The 17,038-nt window shown below is 44.3% G+C and overlaps 1 protein-coding gene across 2 annotated transcripts in view; it reads left to right on the top strand.

The window, feature by feature from the left end:
* Nucleotides 1–17,038, top strand: part of LOC133958307 (neuroligin-3-like) — a 95,296-nt gene that overhangs the window by 10,220 nt on the left and 68,038 nt on the right. The window contains exon 2 of one of the 2 annotated variants that reach the window (XM_062393030.1): nucleotides 9,890–10,039. In XM_062393030.1, the coding sequence (XP_062249014.1) occupies nucleotides 9,890–10,039 (150 nt within the window). Of the gene's footprint in view, nucleotides 1–9,847; nucleotides 10,040–17,038 lie in introns of both variants that reach the window. The other variant, XM_062393031.1, reaches the window with a different exon arrangement.

Raw genomic sequence — 17,038 nt, 5'->3', positions numbered from 1 at the left:
ATGTTTTCGAGGGATTCCTTTTTTTACATGAACCTTGATTGCATCAGCAAGTAGCAACCACAGAGCCCTTTGCGCCAGCTGAAAAATGTAAAGCCCGCCTCCATTTTTAGCATCATGTACCACAACAAGCTGTGTCTTATTTCTGACAGAGTGAAACAACAACTTTGTGCCAAGAGATGCAACAATCGGTACATTTGCAAGACACAAGGTTATAATACACCCCCTAGGTAGTGCTCCTCCTTCAGGACAAACTAAATTGTTGATTGACTCGCAGTGAGGAAAAGGTTCGGGCCGTGTTGAATCATCCTCTGGGGACCATGAACCTCTACAACTAAAGTAATGGTTCTTATGCTGAAAAAGTAGATTAAAGTCTTTGTTTGTGATAGGAAAAAAGGGGACAGAACAATGAACCTGTTTATTCAGGTCACCCAGATTCAGATGCATTGTCTTATGATCTATTTAGTTTGTGGATGACAACTTAAGCAACACTCATGAAGTGCATGGTATACTGCGTGAAAAGCAGCTCCTCTCTTTTTCCTTTAAAAGATAGATGCTTTATTTAAAAAATGGTCTGTCTCCAGAGCTTCAGGCTTCCCTTTGCCATAAATCATCATCTTTGCTGGAAAGCCTAGACATCTCATCATGTTTCAGTAAATTCCATGACAGTCAGCTCATAAAACCTTGATAATAATTTGTATTAATACTGGCCTATAGTGATTGCATGAGAGGAAAAATCCAAGGTCACCAGAAACATTAGGCTATACTGTATTGAGCGTTGCTCTAGAGAAAAATTTGAACTGACTGGTGTTATACGAAAGGTCAGGGGATCACCCCCAAATTAGGGAATTGTGCAAAAGGAGGATGATGGATTTTCGAATGTGATGTACAGACCAGCTAATCGTCACTGATAGCCTTAGGCCCTGCTGCTAGCAGGCAGCAAGTACGGTTAAACAAGGCTATCACACTAACCAGTTCTAAATACCACTTTGTAAGTTGCAGGTCAAGATAGGTCTTGTACATTGTATTTGTACATGTGTAGCTGCCCTGGGGGGGGGGGGGGCAGATTTTCACATTATCATGGAGCACGAGGACAACAGCACATTACCTGCTGTTTGGGGAAAAGAGACAAAATGAAGTATCTGCACACTTCACCGAGTATACATGATACATGCAATCTTGTGATTTATTCAAATCTCGCCGCCTCTGGGGAAGTTGCAGCTCTGCACATGTTTCCGTTTGCAGTTCAAAGCCTGTATTCCAACAGTTTTTTTGCATTGTGAGTTTTATGTGCTTCAGCTTGGCAGTAACCACACTTTCTCTTAATATACTTTGATTTGCCTTTTATGGCGGTAAGTTGGAAAATTGATGTTAGGTGCATATTCAAGGAAGAATAGAGAGTCTCTAAACTGTTTTTTAAAACACACTGAAACCCTGCTCGCAAAGTCATTTAAAAAAATATGGTTAAAAGAATATGCTGAACAGTAGCTATTCTTTTCTGCAGCTTTTCTTTTAGCCATTGTTTCCAAACATATCGGTCTGAATCCAGAGGGTTTGATAAATGAGAGGGTTTTTTCTGAAGATGCCAGTGGTGTATGACTCTGCTCCAGATATGCTATGATAACAATGGAGCTTATATTATATTTGAAATAAGATGTATTTAAATTTTTGTCACACAGTGAAGAGCTTTCTCTAAATGTATTTTTTTTATTTATTATATGTGTGAAATATGACCTATTAATGGATATTGTGTATTTTAATTAAGATTGTTAATATTATTTACATGTGCTCCCATATGCTGTTTTTATTTTTTTAATGAATTGCTTCATTTCCTGTCTCTGTGTTAACAAACGTGTTATTTTGAATTTTCCTGTGCCTCTCTATGTCTCTCCCTGCTTCAATAACAGGGGCCCATGCAAAAAAACAGGGCGAGGATTTATCGGATAACGACGGTGATGAAGACGAAGGTACTTTCCATGGTGAACAAAGATGGTGCATGATTATTTTTTTTCTAGAAATGTCACTGTTATCTTTATTTTGTTTTATTTTAATTCATTTTATTTTAGTTTTGTTTCTTATTGCAAAAACAATCATCAATCATCCATGTCACAATACAGTGTGAAGCATAGTCTTTGAGCAAATGTAGAGAGTGTGAGTGTGAGTGAATGTGAGGTCTCCTATTTCCAAGCATCGAAATTCAAGTGACGAGTATTTGGCTCAGAAGTCAGATGTGATCTGGGAGCTGTCTAGATAACCGAGTCCGGGTTGGGTCATTTTAATATCTTGACTGGAGTAACTGTTATTACGAGGGCAGAAGCGGTCGTGAGAGCCCCTACTTAAGGGTGGGGCCCCTCAGCCGTATTGGTGGCGATAATGACAGAGAAAGTGAAGCAGCAGTGTAATATCAGACTGTTCACCGGGTCTGCCAGCAGATTTAGTTGAGGAGCGGCAGTTCAGGAGTGCTGCTGGAGAGGATTAGAGGCGAGAGGTGTAGAAAATGGGAAGTTGCTGCTCGGCAATCGCATTGTTCACTTTCCATATTTATCTTGGGATATTCCTGGCTCAGGGTGGATCTCTGCCGAGATTAGAATGAGAGACGATTCTTGTGCTGCAACAGAAACGGCTTTAGTGTCTGAATCTAAATTGTTCCTCAGATATTCTCCATGTCTTCCCTCGGCACCAAAGGGCAGGTGATGCAAGCATGATCGTGGGTATTAGGCTAAAGCCGTGTGTATATATTGTCTGTATGTTTCATATGGAGGTATTGGATTTTGGCTTATTATGTGTGCATTTGGTTAAAAAAATGTAACCGTATGTTTTAGACTTAGCACATGCTTAGGACAAACGGTCGGCCTTTCTATTTGACAGGACAACTGAGATATCACACTAAATTGCTGTATCCTTTTTCTTAATTTGTCATGAATGTTGGCACAGTGACAAGAGCTTTGCAGCAGGTCTTGCATTGGATTTTAAACCCAGCAGAAGCCGCCTGGCCAGGGTTTTCTCCAGATGTGTAAGGGTTTGTAGGGAAGATCCTTTCTCCGTGCCAGTGGGCTTGTCTCTCAGAAAGAAGCCTCATGCTGGCCTTGATCACAGAGCAGGAAGCGTTGCTTTGGCACCACTTTGACACCCAGGTGTTTCCTCATTCAAGCCCAGGGCGAGCTATTCCGACTGAAGCCAAATTGCCTTCAGTCTCCGGCCTTACTGTGCATACACGTACACAGTGAGTGTATGTTTGCCTTCCTTCTAGAAAAGGAAGCACGTATCAGTGTATGTCGCCCTAAATCTGTTCAGAATTGCTGACAAGTGCCAATCCCTTTGTCTGGCAAGTCTTTCCGCACGTACACAGTGGCTTGGTCTCCAAGCTGTTGTGCAAGACTAGTCTCACAGAAAAAGTGACAAGTCTATTCTTCACCGAGCGCAACTAATGCTATTTAAAGAGCATCACCGTAGCAGCACAATACGGTCCCAGCAGAATCTCTGCCACTGCACTGCAACTAATGCATGTGTGACAGAGTTGGCCATCAATCCCTAAACATGATCCAGACGAGTGTCATTGTTCTGGTGCATGTGTCTCTTTTCTCATTCTCATGGCCTGACATATGAGACCAGTGTTCAGGGACACAGAAACACTGTTTTTGCGTAATTCTCCCCCGAAGAAAACCTCTGTGAAAACAGGACTTTTCTCACGGAAGGATGGTTAAGAGGCCCACACAACAAAAACCACAAAGTCCTCGTAAGCTCATACCACAAGCGCCCTCACAAGTAGCTACACTATTAGTGCAGGTATCAGCAATCTTCTCTTCTGTTGTGACTGTACTTTGATGTTACCAGTGAAAATCAAGCATTTGTATTCAAGTTGAAGGCAAGTAGAATCAGAACACAAGCAGAACTCCCACTCTCAACCTTTAGCTCATGCACCTCTCATCCGCATATTCTCATTCAGTTCAGAGAGTTGCTGTCTGGCTTCTCCGTCTAACCCCCTCCATCGCTCAGGCTGTTCATCCCAGCATTACCATGCTGTCTCAGTTGGCAGTCTGTCCATCCTGTGCTAATTTCCCTCCTTTCCTCCACCATATTCGAGCAGCCCCCCTTCCCTCATATAACCCTCCAGACACGCTCTTAAATCCTTATTCCAATCAGTTATATTTCTTACATTGCCAAAGAAATGTGAGGGACATTTTGTAAGGGAATGGTAATAGATGCATTTATAATCTAAGAAACGCAGCAGAACAACACAAAAAAGGAAACATTCTGCTGAGACAGGGAGATAAGCAAAATGTATAATGAGAATATAAGGACTTTTTAAAACAACAAACAACCCCCCTTTGGATACCGCCAGCTGCCCCTGAGGCTCTGCCTTATTCGTGTCTTGCTGTCTTTCTCTTTGTGTCCCCCCTTCTGTTTGAGCAACAGTTCAATCCCTGGCTCCACCAAACTACATTCAAATTCTATGCACCACTCCCTCCAGCATGTAGACCAAGTTGCTGTGGCCCACAATCAAGACAGGATTTTACAGAGGCTGTTATTGCACTGTTAACGGGAGCACAAGCTTTCAATCACCTACCTGCTGTTGTTAGATAAAGGCGGGAATGTAACTAGAGGAAGTGAGGCTGGAGGAGGGAAACCTCCGAGGTGGAACGCGGTGCTGAGCCCCTGCGCCCGGTGTCAGGCAGAGAGAGGCAGCCGTCCCCACTCCACCTCTGGAGTGTACCGCACCACTGCTGCCTCAGCCCTCTCCTACTGATGAAAAATAGATGTGTGTGTCTGTCATTTGGCTCTTCCAGACTCTAGCTCTAATCAGGAGGAATGCTTCCACCCAGCATGAGTGTGCACACACTCAGAAATGTAGACCCACACATCCATTCATTCAGTCAAGCATGCACACACCAAACAATGCTTACTTCCAAGCCCGAGGAGCAAGCACTGAGGAAGACAACACACACACACAAAAACCCCCAACCCCAGAGAAGCTCTCCATCGATGCTGTGCCAGGGAGCAGAGCTGAGCTCCACCTGCTTGGGTATTACCATTAATTCCATCGCAGAGGCCCCTACTGGATCCATTTCCAGCCAAACCCTCGGCTCGACTCAGGCAGCCTGGAGAGTGGTAGATCGAAAGCGAGGGAAAGTCACACACCATTCCTCCCTTTCTGCCAATATCCTATTCTCTCTGATGTGGCGGCGTTGAGGAACCGTGCCCCTTGAAGCCCATTTACATGGGGATATTTGGAATATTGCTGCTCAGCTTATTTCTAAGAAAAGCGTTGACGCTAATGGCCGATCTACGACAGCATCATTTCAGAGAATGCCAGAGCCCGACTGCTCCTGTCATTTATTAGTTTTCTTTGATTTCTGTCTCTGTCCTTTCCACTTGAGTGGCACAATATAATTGCTACGACAAAAACGTGCAAAAATGCTGCTTTGGAAAAGATTGGAGATGGGTTTTGAATTAGTTCACTGAGCCACCTTTTCCTTTTCCTTATTCAACACCATAGCATTTCTTGAGGTTTTTATTTCATATCCTGATATCCACTTATTAACTGTGTTTATTGGTGTGCTGCCGTAAACCCCTCAGTGTTTTTTTACATTACATTGCCAGTTGTTGTAGCAAACACCAACAACAGCAGGTTTCCCTGGAAGACTTGAGACTTAGTCCTGTTTCACTCAGGGAGCAAAAAGCTGTCTTTGAGTCTTAAGGATGAGAGCACTCTACAGCTTTCTCCTCTCAACCAGGTCCAGAACAGCCATAGGGGGGGCTTTGTCTAATACACTGTAGGCTTTACTCATCCGAAGTCTATCCTTGTCTTTTTTCTCAATCCTCCTACATATACAGTATACACACACTGCCCTCTTTCTGCACTGATGCCAGCATCATATTTAGCTCACAAACACCTTGGGAGCAAGACGGCCCCTTCCCAGAAAGGTCATTCTTCCCATTACATTTACCATGGCGATGTCAAGATCGACAGTTCTTCCAGGGATGTGTTCAGATGCTCAGACACATCTCAGGTTCGGGGTTGTGGTGAACATGCTACAACCGTAAAGGTGCACGTATCATCGTTCCCATCCCAACAACAATGTGCAGACTCTAATAATAGCTTGTATCCTATACATGTAGGTAGTTATATCATTGTAAAATCCAGAATGTAAAGCCCTGTTTGTCTACCAATGTAAGACAAACAGGAGTAGAATTCAGTTCTACACAGGTAGCCCAAGCTATTGTCCTCCAGAAGTGGTCATATGATAGGAGCGGGACGAATCACCAAAAGCTGCGTCTGACCGAAAAGACCGTATCAACAAGCTTCTGCTATCTCTACCTTTTACCCCAAATGTTTCCAAATATCTCTGTTACATCCCGTCCAGACTAAAACCGAACTCTAGTTTTTAAACTTAAGTAGAAGCATCGATTCCAAACTGCTCCATTTTAGCGAGGCAGTGCGGACGCCAGGTGAATTCGTAGCAGAGCTTATGCATTTTACAATGATAACGTAGTAGTGTGGAAGCAGCATGAAAGACCTTTGCTATATAAAATGAAAAACCTATAGTCACACACGTTTGATTCCATTGAAGGGAATATAAAGCAGACATTCAGAATAGTGTCAGCGACTTGTACTCTAGCACAATTCGGTTTAATTACACTGTCTCTTTTGTAAAAGGCTTCCCAGATAAACTAAACGCGCTACATGAAAATGGCCAGTAATGGACTTGTCATGAATGAAGCGAGAAGCTCGGCCTGACACAAGCGGCACAGTCGGGTGCATGTCATGTCCTGCCACATCAGGACATTGCCACCCGTTCCCCTCCACCTCAGACCTCACTGATAGCCGCTGACAGCCAACATGTTTCACCAAGTGTTGACACAGTGAATGCCACTGACACTTATCCCGGTTTGCCTTTGTCCCGTCCAACTCCGGAGTGTCAAGGACGGTTGTGGGGGGCGCTTAACGTCAGATATATGACGGACTGCTCGGAGAGGAGTGAGAGGCAAAGGACAAAAAGGTGGCGGTATAGGCAGGAGAGGGAAATATGATGGAGGAGGAGAGGGGCTGAGGACTCCTTGCCCTCCTGTTGGGTTTCACCTGCAGCAGCAACACTTAGAGGCTCAGCTCAGGCCTCTGTTATGCCTCCCACTGATACTCCAATCAGTCCTGAGCCGCTGTGAGGCACCTATGAGAGATTTCATTCCTCTGGTCCTGCTAGAATTTTTGCTCTGTGTATGTAGGTTTGACTGGAGCTCGACCGAAGTGCAGCCAACGGAAAACCTGTGGGTATTTATTCATTTAGGGGCAATTTGCAATACATTTTTTCCACTGTTGTGCAATTATTTGATTTTATTGTAGTGTTTGTGCTGGGGTGTGAGTGTGTGTCACTGTATAGTAGATGCTGCATGTTCTCACTTCTCTGGTGAGAGAAGGATGTGCTACTGTGCATAAATTATGTGTCCATTCAGCTCACTCTTCACTGCACATCAGCCTTCATTTACATTTCTACCATGCACCAGGTTTTTTGTTCATCTCCAGAACATGAGTTTATTTGTCTTTTGTTTTCAGTCAACGGTGCATGGAGTTCTATTTCAGATATTCTTTTATGTGCATTAATAAACATGTCTCTGTTTCTTTTCTAGCACAGAGCTCTGTGCTGCTTTTACGATGCTATGAACATGTGAACATGTGTGTTGATGTAACCATATGTTTGCCCCCGGAGAAGAAGCTAAGTTAGCAGCTTAGTCACCTGTTTTCGCCAGATTAGCCCATCTGCGGCGACTGATAAAGCTCTGATCTGATTGGTTAAGAAGAGCTACTCACCACTTTGCCTCTTAAGTTATGCTGCGCTGCAGCCCAGATGTGGATCCATCAAGAAATTAAGACTATATCTAGCTTTAAAATACACCAGAAGTCAAATTGGGATCTGTTGCATGCATATTTTCTCTCTGACACACAGCAGTGTCAGTGAGAACTGTATATCACATCTGTGTGACACCCCCCCTATCAGATCAAGTCAATAAATAGATTAGAACAAGTAGAGCTTCAATGTCTTGTTACACTTTCCCAGAGATATTTAACTGTTGTCATGGGGACTCGATGTGAATCAACAAAAGAGGTGACTGATAACACTGACATGACTAATCTCTTTTTCTTATTTCTGCCCCCTCCTTCCTTCTTCCTCTTTGCCATTCTCTCTGTATCTGTTCCCCATTTGTTTGAGTATCTTGTGAAGGATTATCATTTTTCACTGTTATTCTCCCTGTACCCCCTTCCCCAAAATGAAATGCCCTTTCCCTCTCTGACTGTACCATCCATGCTTTCTCACCCCATGCATACCCTCCTCCTCCTGTCTAAGACAAGTGTGTGTGTATGTGTGTGTGCATAGAGAAGTGTCAGCCATAAATTACATTTCACTGTGTAGCCTTCTCAGATACCAGCGAGATAAAGAAAGCCATAAATAAGGCCACATCATGTACAAGTTATTGCTTTGCTTTTAAACGTAACGGGGCCATGAATAACCGAGGGAATAATGAAAAACGAAGAAAAAAAAAACGTGTGAATCACGCCTGAGAGCCGCTATAAGGTTACGGGAAAAACCGTGTCTCTACACAATGCATTTAAGTAGATGTCCTCGGTGCTAATGTGATGGGGTGCATAACGACGAGTGCAGCCTGCAGATGGATGCAGACTGGGGCTGTGCAGGATGTAGTCCACGATTAGCTGTTCTTTAGGACTTTGAATTTTGGCTCTCAGTCACTATAGCAACCAGAATACAATTACACCCTTTTAAATCCGAGCCCGTCGCATTATTTTCTCTTCCTTTCTTCCTTCCCTCCTTCCTTCTTTCCTTCCGGTCTGTCTTTTGTGTCTCTCTCCCTCTTTCTTCCTCTCTCTCTGCCCTCCCCAGCCCGCTCTCCCTCTCATTTTCAACCATTCTCAGGGCTTAGGGGAGAAGGGGGAAAAAAAATAAAAAAAGAGAGAGAGACAGACAGAGAGTTGGACAGAGATGGAGGGAAGGCGGGAGGGAAACAGGGAGTAAGACAGGGGAGAGTCTGTGAATGAAAGCGATACAAAGTGAGGGAGGGGAAGGCGAGAAGCTGCGGAGAACGCGGGGGGAGCAGGAGTGAAAATGAGAGAGAGTTTCTTGTCCTGTCTCCCTGCTCGAGCTAGCCAGTCAGTAATTCAGTCTATTCCTCAGACAGAGGCTTTTTTCTTCCCTGTACCTCTGGATGTGCTTTATCTGGCTGGAGTGTCATTCCAGCTGGGTATCAAGCCTTGCTCCTGGAATAAAATAAACAACCTTTTACAGATACTGAAGCACAAACTTAACCGACTGCAATACTGACCAGGGCCGGGCAAATAAATTGTTGCAAAGAGATAGGGCTGCTTACCAAAACAAAAAAGAGGCGCATGGTAGCATTGTGCAATTAGCCAGCGCATTTTCCCTATCACTGTCAAGCCAGATTAGCCTTCTCCGTGGTGAGGAGATGTGTCAGGGTACCTTTCTCTTTATTCTCCCTAATGGCTTCCTGCGTGTCTATATTGGGAAGTGGGTCTGTCTCCTGGAAGGCTACACAAAACCAAACACAGCCCTAATATGTTTGGTTTATGTGAGGTAAACGACAATCAGCAATTTTCAGCCGAGACGGCAAATTATTCTAATGGGGCCGAACTGTAAAATCTCGAGAGGAAATTGTGTCTCAAAGAGCCGATATGATGGAGTACTGCTTCCAACAGCAGACCAGCCGATTGTGTCCTTACAGCTGGTATCTGGGAGGTGACAGTCAGCCCCAGTTTTGTGTGTGGCCACCATGTGTTTGTATGTGCTGTATATCTGAATCTGAGCTGACCCTTTGATCGGAGTAGGCGGACGGCAATGTGAATGTGTTAATGACGCTCTTGCAGACATACGAGACACCGGTGCCAAGCCCGTGATGGTCTACATCCACGGAGGATCCTACATGGAGGGGACGGGCAACATGATCGATGGGAGCGTCCTGGCCAGCTACGGAAATGTCATCGTTATCACTCTCAACTACCGCGTGGGCGTCCTCGGTAAGCATCCCTTCTTTCTTCCTTCACCTTTTCCTCCAAGGACATTTTTCTGGGCCATCTTTGTAGGGCAGCTCGGTGTAATGAGCACTACTGATTGCCACATGCTCTCCAAATAAGACACAAGGGGGTGGAAACGCAGCACTGTAAATACATGGGCCGGTTCCTGTGCTTCTTGTTGATGCGATGCTGTATCAAAAACACGGTAATTGAGTGTGCGGAATGTGGGTTTGTTGTTGTGACTGGGGTTTAGAATAAATTAAGAAATTATTGTAATGAGGCTGGGAATGGAAAAAAAAAGATGATGAGAGGGGCGCGATGCTGGAGAGATGGAGGAGAGGAGAAAAGTCTGTCTGAGAGGACGAGGGATTCTCTCTCCCAGTCCCGGTTGGTTGAAGATTGACTCACACAGCTGAAACCTCTTTCAGACACTGTGTGTGTTTGTGTGTGTGTGTGTGTGTGTGTGTGTGTGTGTGAGAGAGAGAGAGAGAGAGAGAGAGAGAGAGAGAGAGAGAGAGAGAGAGAGAGAGAGAGAGAGAGAGAGAGTTAGGGTGGGGAGGCAGAGGAAGAGAGCAAAAAGAGAGGGAGAGCAAGCTCCATGGAAACAGCTGCAGCAACACAAAATGGAGTTTGTTAGCACACTACCGAAGCTTTGTACCTTTTCCATCCATCTCTTTGACACAGCCGATTTCCCTCCTTACACATTTAGAGTGGTTCTGAGCCGACTACAAACTGAAATCTTCCTGTTGTTGTTGTTTGCATTTGCTTTTCACCGTGAGCTGTTGGCAAATAAGGACACCTCTTAGTTTATTCTATATGTTTGTTACTGTCGAACAAATCCCCCGACGAGCCCTAATGCAGGCAGGATTTGTTAGTCTGCTTCTCGGGGCTTGCAGACTTCCCTACCTTGCCAGTGGCACTTTGCCCACAGGCTATTGGTTCCAAGTGAGTGGATCCTGCAGATGTTTAAAAGCAGGTTAGAAATGTAAACTTTAATTTGTTCTTTTAGAAGCTTGTGCAATTTCCTTAAAACAGCTAAGCACTGTAAGTTTAAGGAAGCATTTAATATAACATGCTTTGAGGTAAATATTACATTTTCCCCGTAGGGCAAAAAAGTACAGCATCTTGAATAAATTGCAAGGAACTATCTTCAGGTGCAGATTAATATGTCCCTGTGTGACATTTGTTGAAGAGTGGCCACTGAGGCCTCCAGAAGGTAATAATAGTTGTTCAGCTTTCTAAGCTTCTTTCAAACATGCACTACTGTCAGTTGCTCCACTCAGCACCGGCAAAAGTTCCGGAAAATTCAGCTCATTTGAAAACAGAGCAGGAAAATTCAGGTGAGTGAGCGAGTTGAAGATGACACGACTGACGCAAAAGTAAAGAAAAAAAAACACAAAGAATACAAAGATGTCAGGACAAATGAAAAAGAGGCACAGCACACGTAGAGGATAAAGAGATTTGAGGGCTTTTGAAATCAAGAACTGGTGCTGACATGCTGTAAACAAAAAAAGGGGATTTACAGATTAGGATTTGCACGTCAGGTCCTGCCTCCTGCGTGCTCTACCCAGAGGCCATCACTCACCCAAATGTTTTGGACATTTTCCTCTTGTCATGAACGCGACTGACCCGGACAATCTCCTGCTGCATTATTTACACGTGAAGGGAAAAGTCCGGAAAATGTCTGGACCTAATTTTATGCCTCTTTTTCAGAGTTCATGTCGGTCGTAAGAGCGGCTATAAAGTGTCAACCTTAGTTAGCATTAGCAACCTGATAATGCTTGTATGAGTCTAGTAAGCCTGTAGCAGCAAAACCTTGGTAAGTACTGAAGTGGCAGAGCTAAAAGTGTATAATTATATGTAATTAATTTGATTCCACTTTAATTTCTCAAGTGATGAATTCGCTATTTGTTATGTTTACAGTCCATGTTATAATTTAACGCCAACATACATCAGTTGAGCTGTTGAGTGTTTAAAGCAGCAGGAGGGTGTAGGCAGCACAGATTCATATAAACTCCAGTGACCAACACGATCCTAATAAAGGGACTTGTTTAGCGGTGTAACAGTGTGACTCATTGAGGCTGATGGGTTTACATGCTCCTGTAGAACAGATGATTGAGCAACGGGTTATTTAATTCACAACATCAGAGAAAAATTCTCTTTGTTATTTTACATCGGGTAGTCTCACCTGTTCAACCCTTTCACTTATTCAAATGGGAGCCCGGCCTCATAGAGCTTGCAAGTATAGGTGTCAGATCTAGTCAGGATCTGTGGCCACTGAGCTTCGGTTGGCCTTTTCATGGCAGGAAAAAAAACGAAGGATATCACCAGCCCCGTCCCTAAGAGAGCCATCTGCTTCAGGTCGCTGTTTATTGAGCTCCACATGTGAAGAGCAGGATGGAGACGGAGAAGTGGTGCTACTTCATCCTCCAGGACACCGAGACGACTGGTGTGGGTGAATCAGGGAGGCACTACTGCATTCATCCTGCGTTTCTCCCTTTGACGGAGATGAGAGCGCCACGGCTTATTGATTTTGTCATGAGGATTGCTTGCAGTGAATGTGCCGTGTTTTCCTCGGTCATCTCGGTGGAGTATCATTCCGAGCATTGTAATCAGCCTTCAGGGTGGTAAGGTAGCCGGAGTGCTGGGCGCGCTGCCCCGTGCTGCTGCTGCTGCTGCTGCCGGTTTTAAAGCTGAGCACGTAAGCCTGATAAAGATTCATGATCATATTTCTTTCATGGCACTTCAATTATGAGTCAGATGTTTCCTCTCTCGCTGCCACATTTTGCTAAATGTCATTCTACATGCATGCACACACACCCTCAAAAACCACATACGAGTACTCCGGGCGCGTGCACTCTCGCACACATGCTCTGAATCGCACCCACAGAGAGACCCAAGCAAAAACAAACCACACGTTTTCCCACATGGACGCTCGCACTCAAAAACGTGCACGCACGAACGCAGCCCGCATGGCAGAGCTCTCTTGGTTTAGCTCCCCGGCAGCCATTCTGAGAAAAATGAGAAGAGAAGAAGTGATGCATGTCGTTGAGCGATAATGTCCATGGCTGTAGCATGGTCTGATAATCTCCCCATGGAACGGCTTTAAACTGTTATTACAGACACACTCCTATAAACCGAATAAAACCAAGGCCAGAGAGAAATCAGACCATGATGGGCCAATTAACATAAAGTGTGAATTACAGCTCTGAGAACACCAGTGATTATAATAACATGTCTTCATTTTATGCTTGTTTACAGTTTTCTTTATATTTAATACGGGTGTCGTTAGCGTTAGTCTTCTCTAAACAGCATTAAGTGGAGTCGATAAACTGTTTGTGTTTGACACCGTATAACACATTAGCCGCCGCTCTCACAGGCGAGAGCCGATTTCAGGACCGGTGAAAAAAGTTTCTCTCCTCATCCACGGCTTTGAGTCAACAGCAGAGGAATCCCTTCAGTTAGATTATGGAGGGAAAAAAAACATATTTAATTTAGATTTCACCCAGGGTGAGGCAGTTTCATGTAGAAATGCTAAATATATAAATAAATATTAATTGGAAAAAAAGAAAGCTTTTAATTAGGCTGCTTAAAGGGATGAGGGAATAATGGAGGAGCGAGAATTAGACAAGATAATGAGTTTAAAGTGAAAGCAGACAAGGCAACTCAAACTCCGCTTTCTGACACTAATATAGCCCCCCCCCCCCCCCGTCTCTGGGCAATCTGACTGTGGCATTAATAATGCAGATACACATTTGAAATACACACAAAAAACCCAAATATTTTACTCATTTCACAGAAACAATAGGCCTAAAGTATTAGGCAGCAACAGGTCCCTGTCCACTCTCATAACTCTGTAAAGAATGAAAGCATTTCTTAAACGTGGAGGAAGAAAAACTATTTCGCCAACAAATTTCAACAAATTAGACGGAGGCAAACGGCTTTAAATGTCAGTGATTGTGAATGTTTGATTCATGTGTTGCGTTCAATTCATTTTCGTTGCACCATTTCTTTGCCCTTACACCATTTCCATTTCTATAGAGAGCTTTTCAAAATGTTCCTCAAATGGAGCAAAAATGATTGAAAGATGATGCTCAGTGTGTTATGAAATATAGATTTAGCATTTGTTTGGTGTTTTCCAAAGACAGGCCCCAGTGGATTTAATCTATATTTCAGTCTGGTTTTATAATATTTGCTCCGCAGCTGCAGAATACACTCAGACAGAGAGAGAGAGAGAGCGAGAGAGAGAGAGAGACTGAGGAGACATACTGCAAAGATGCAACATGAAGGCGAGTTGTACAAATTCTTTTCTGTGACTGAAGCAGCAGCCACTCCTGCTCCGAGTACACCGAGCTTCTTGTGCTGTTCTATCATCTCCCTGCAGCTCTTAGCCCTTCACTGCTCTAAGGGTAATAATTGCTTTAAAGGCTGGACCAATATCCTCCTGAGGCCCCGTTTGGAAACTTTCATATCTCAACCTTTAACTATTAAATGAATGAGAATTACATTCAGATTTCACCTTTCATTACATAGTGACCCACCGCGGTGTGATCCTCACCAGATGCAAAGCGGGGTTCCACACGGCCCACACCCGTCCTGTCAGGACCTGGCGCACTGTGCCCAGGTCAGGGACCTGCGGAGCGAAGTGTGTTTACCAAAGAGAATCAGTGTTTGGATTCCTGCTTATCGATCTGTAGTTGTGTGTGTGTGTGTGACAGAGAAAGTGACACTGTGTGTGTTGCATGTGTGACGCCTCTCGCGCTTGTGGGGGCGTGTGTGGTCGATTGCATGTGGTGCGCGCTTGCGCCTAGTTGCCGCGCCTCTCTAATGATGTGTAATGAGTCCCAGTCAGAGGGGAGTATCTTGTATCACTGCTCTTTACAAATATAATTACTCACTGGCTCTCCAGAGCATGTCAATTTCCCAGTCCATCGGGGGGGGGGGGGGACTTAATTACTAGTTTCCAAATGCATTAAAAATTAACAAAGGCTGCCTCTCTTGCCAAAACCCAAGGTGAGACTCTTCCTCTGAGCCAACTGCTTTATAGAGTCGAGTGGTCAAGTACAGAGTGGAGCTGTGCAGGGCTCTCACCTCAGACAGGGTTTAGTTGTGACCTTTGATGTCTATCTCCCATATCTCTCAGATCAAAGTCATTTTATAGTGGGACCATCAGCGCCGCGGCCCGGCGCCTCGGCTCACCCAAGTTTTCCGGGGCCTTCAGAAGAATAGTTTTAGATCCAATCAAAATAACCTCAACCTACTGTACGAGTGCATGAGCAGGTGGCGGTTGAAGCTGCAGCGTGGGTGATGTAGCATTGATTTGTGGATGTGCCAGTTATTCTGTGTGCAGACGGCGACTCTGCCTTTCTCTGTTATGTCCTGCTGCTTAAGTAAAGACGGTGACCGTTGGTAATGCAGCCGGGGATCTGGGGAGCGAAGGACATTTTGGGCTTCGTGTGAATAATACTGTACAAACACAAGTTTGTACAATTGTTCTTTCACCGCGGCATATAACTGCAGAGCTCCACTGAGAGCTGATCAGCACCCTGTATGCCCCTGGCCTCCTGACCCCGACGCTGTACTCTGCTTGATGTTGGTTAAGTAGTAATACTATAAGCTGTCATCTGGGCACTTCTTTCTGAGGCCGTGTGCTGTAAAAGCATTGGCTCCATTTACTCTTGTGCACTAGCGGTTTAGATTCTTATCCATCACGCGACACCCGTCAAAAAGGCGTCTGATGGATCCCAAATTAAATCTGCTGCGGGACAGCGCACCCAAACATGCAGCTGACATCGTGTCATAATGACCTGTCTTCAGAGACAAGAAGAACAAAGAGTCCTTCAGCAGATGGTGTGGTTCCCTCAGAGGCCGGATCTCACCTTCACAGTCAGTCGGTGGAGGATCCCATCGAGACACGTCAGACCAGGTGTGAACGTGCAACCTGAGAGATCTGACGTATATTTGCACATTCATGTTTATGAGTTATACCAACAAAAATCTTGCAGAGACGGATTCATTGACAGCTTTTTAACCTGTAGTTTGAATGATCTTATTCAAATTCTTCTTTTATCCTCAAGGCATTTTCACACCTGAAAGTCTGGACCATGTTCCAAACCAACGATGGATCCATTTAGCTTTGGTTTCACATTGCGATTTAGGGAGGGCTCTAAAGTCTTCTGTTCTATACCTGACATTGATTGCTTTGTAGACAGGCGTGGTGACATCGACATGTTATGAATTCAGCTGTTGTTTTCACTGACTTTCCTGAAGAAAGTTTTTTTCACTTATTGTGGAGCGTCTCCTTTGATTGGACTAAGTATTTGTCTGTTGGTCCGGGCCATGATCTCAGCCATCTTTTACACCTACTTTAGTTACCTTGGATCAAACTAAACTCAAAAGTCCCATAGTCCAGACCACACAATGTAGGCGTGAAACCCCAAGAAGGACGTAAACATGTTCTGCGCTCCAGTCAATGGTTATCCATGATTTAATAATATGTGTAAGATGCAGTCTAACCTGGTGCATCTCATTTATAACATCGGTTGTCTGGTGTCAGAAAAATCCCTTTCCCAGCAACTACGAAATAAAATGAGACATGACAACCTCCTGTGTGGGGAGAGTCAATTGACTTAAAATAAACCCTTCCTATAACACAAGTCTCGCTCAGTTAATGTTCCTCAGACTCAGTCATTTCAGTTATCATCTGATATAAGAGCCTGGCGCCGAGCGGAGGAATCATAAACAGTCGGTGGGAGAAAAAAGCGAAGGCAGAGTGAGTTCTCTTTGTCTTTTACTATCAGGAGGGGGGGGCTGAGATGGATATTTACTTGTTTTCGGTGCCATTTGGAAGAATTGATCCAAATTAAGCAGTGAACAAAAACATTTATTCATCCTATTAATGTCAGGGAGTGAGGGATTGAAGTAATGGTTTTCATGCTTCAGTCTGCAGCAGCTTGTTGATGCTGCTTCCTCACAAATCACTGCCAGGAAATTAACTCTTAA

Source organism: Platichthys flesus, chromosome 8, assembly GCF_949316205.1.
Source record: "Platichthys flesus chromosome 8, fPlaFle2.1, whole genome shotgun sequence".
Classification (NCBI taxonomy): domain Eukaryota; kingdom Metazoa; phylum Chordata; class Actinopteri; order Pleuronectiformes; family Pleuronectidae; genus Platichthys; species Platichthys flesus.
This window is presented reverse-complemented; position numbering and strand designations above follow the sequence as displayed.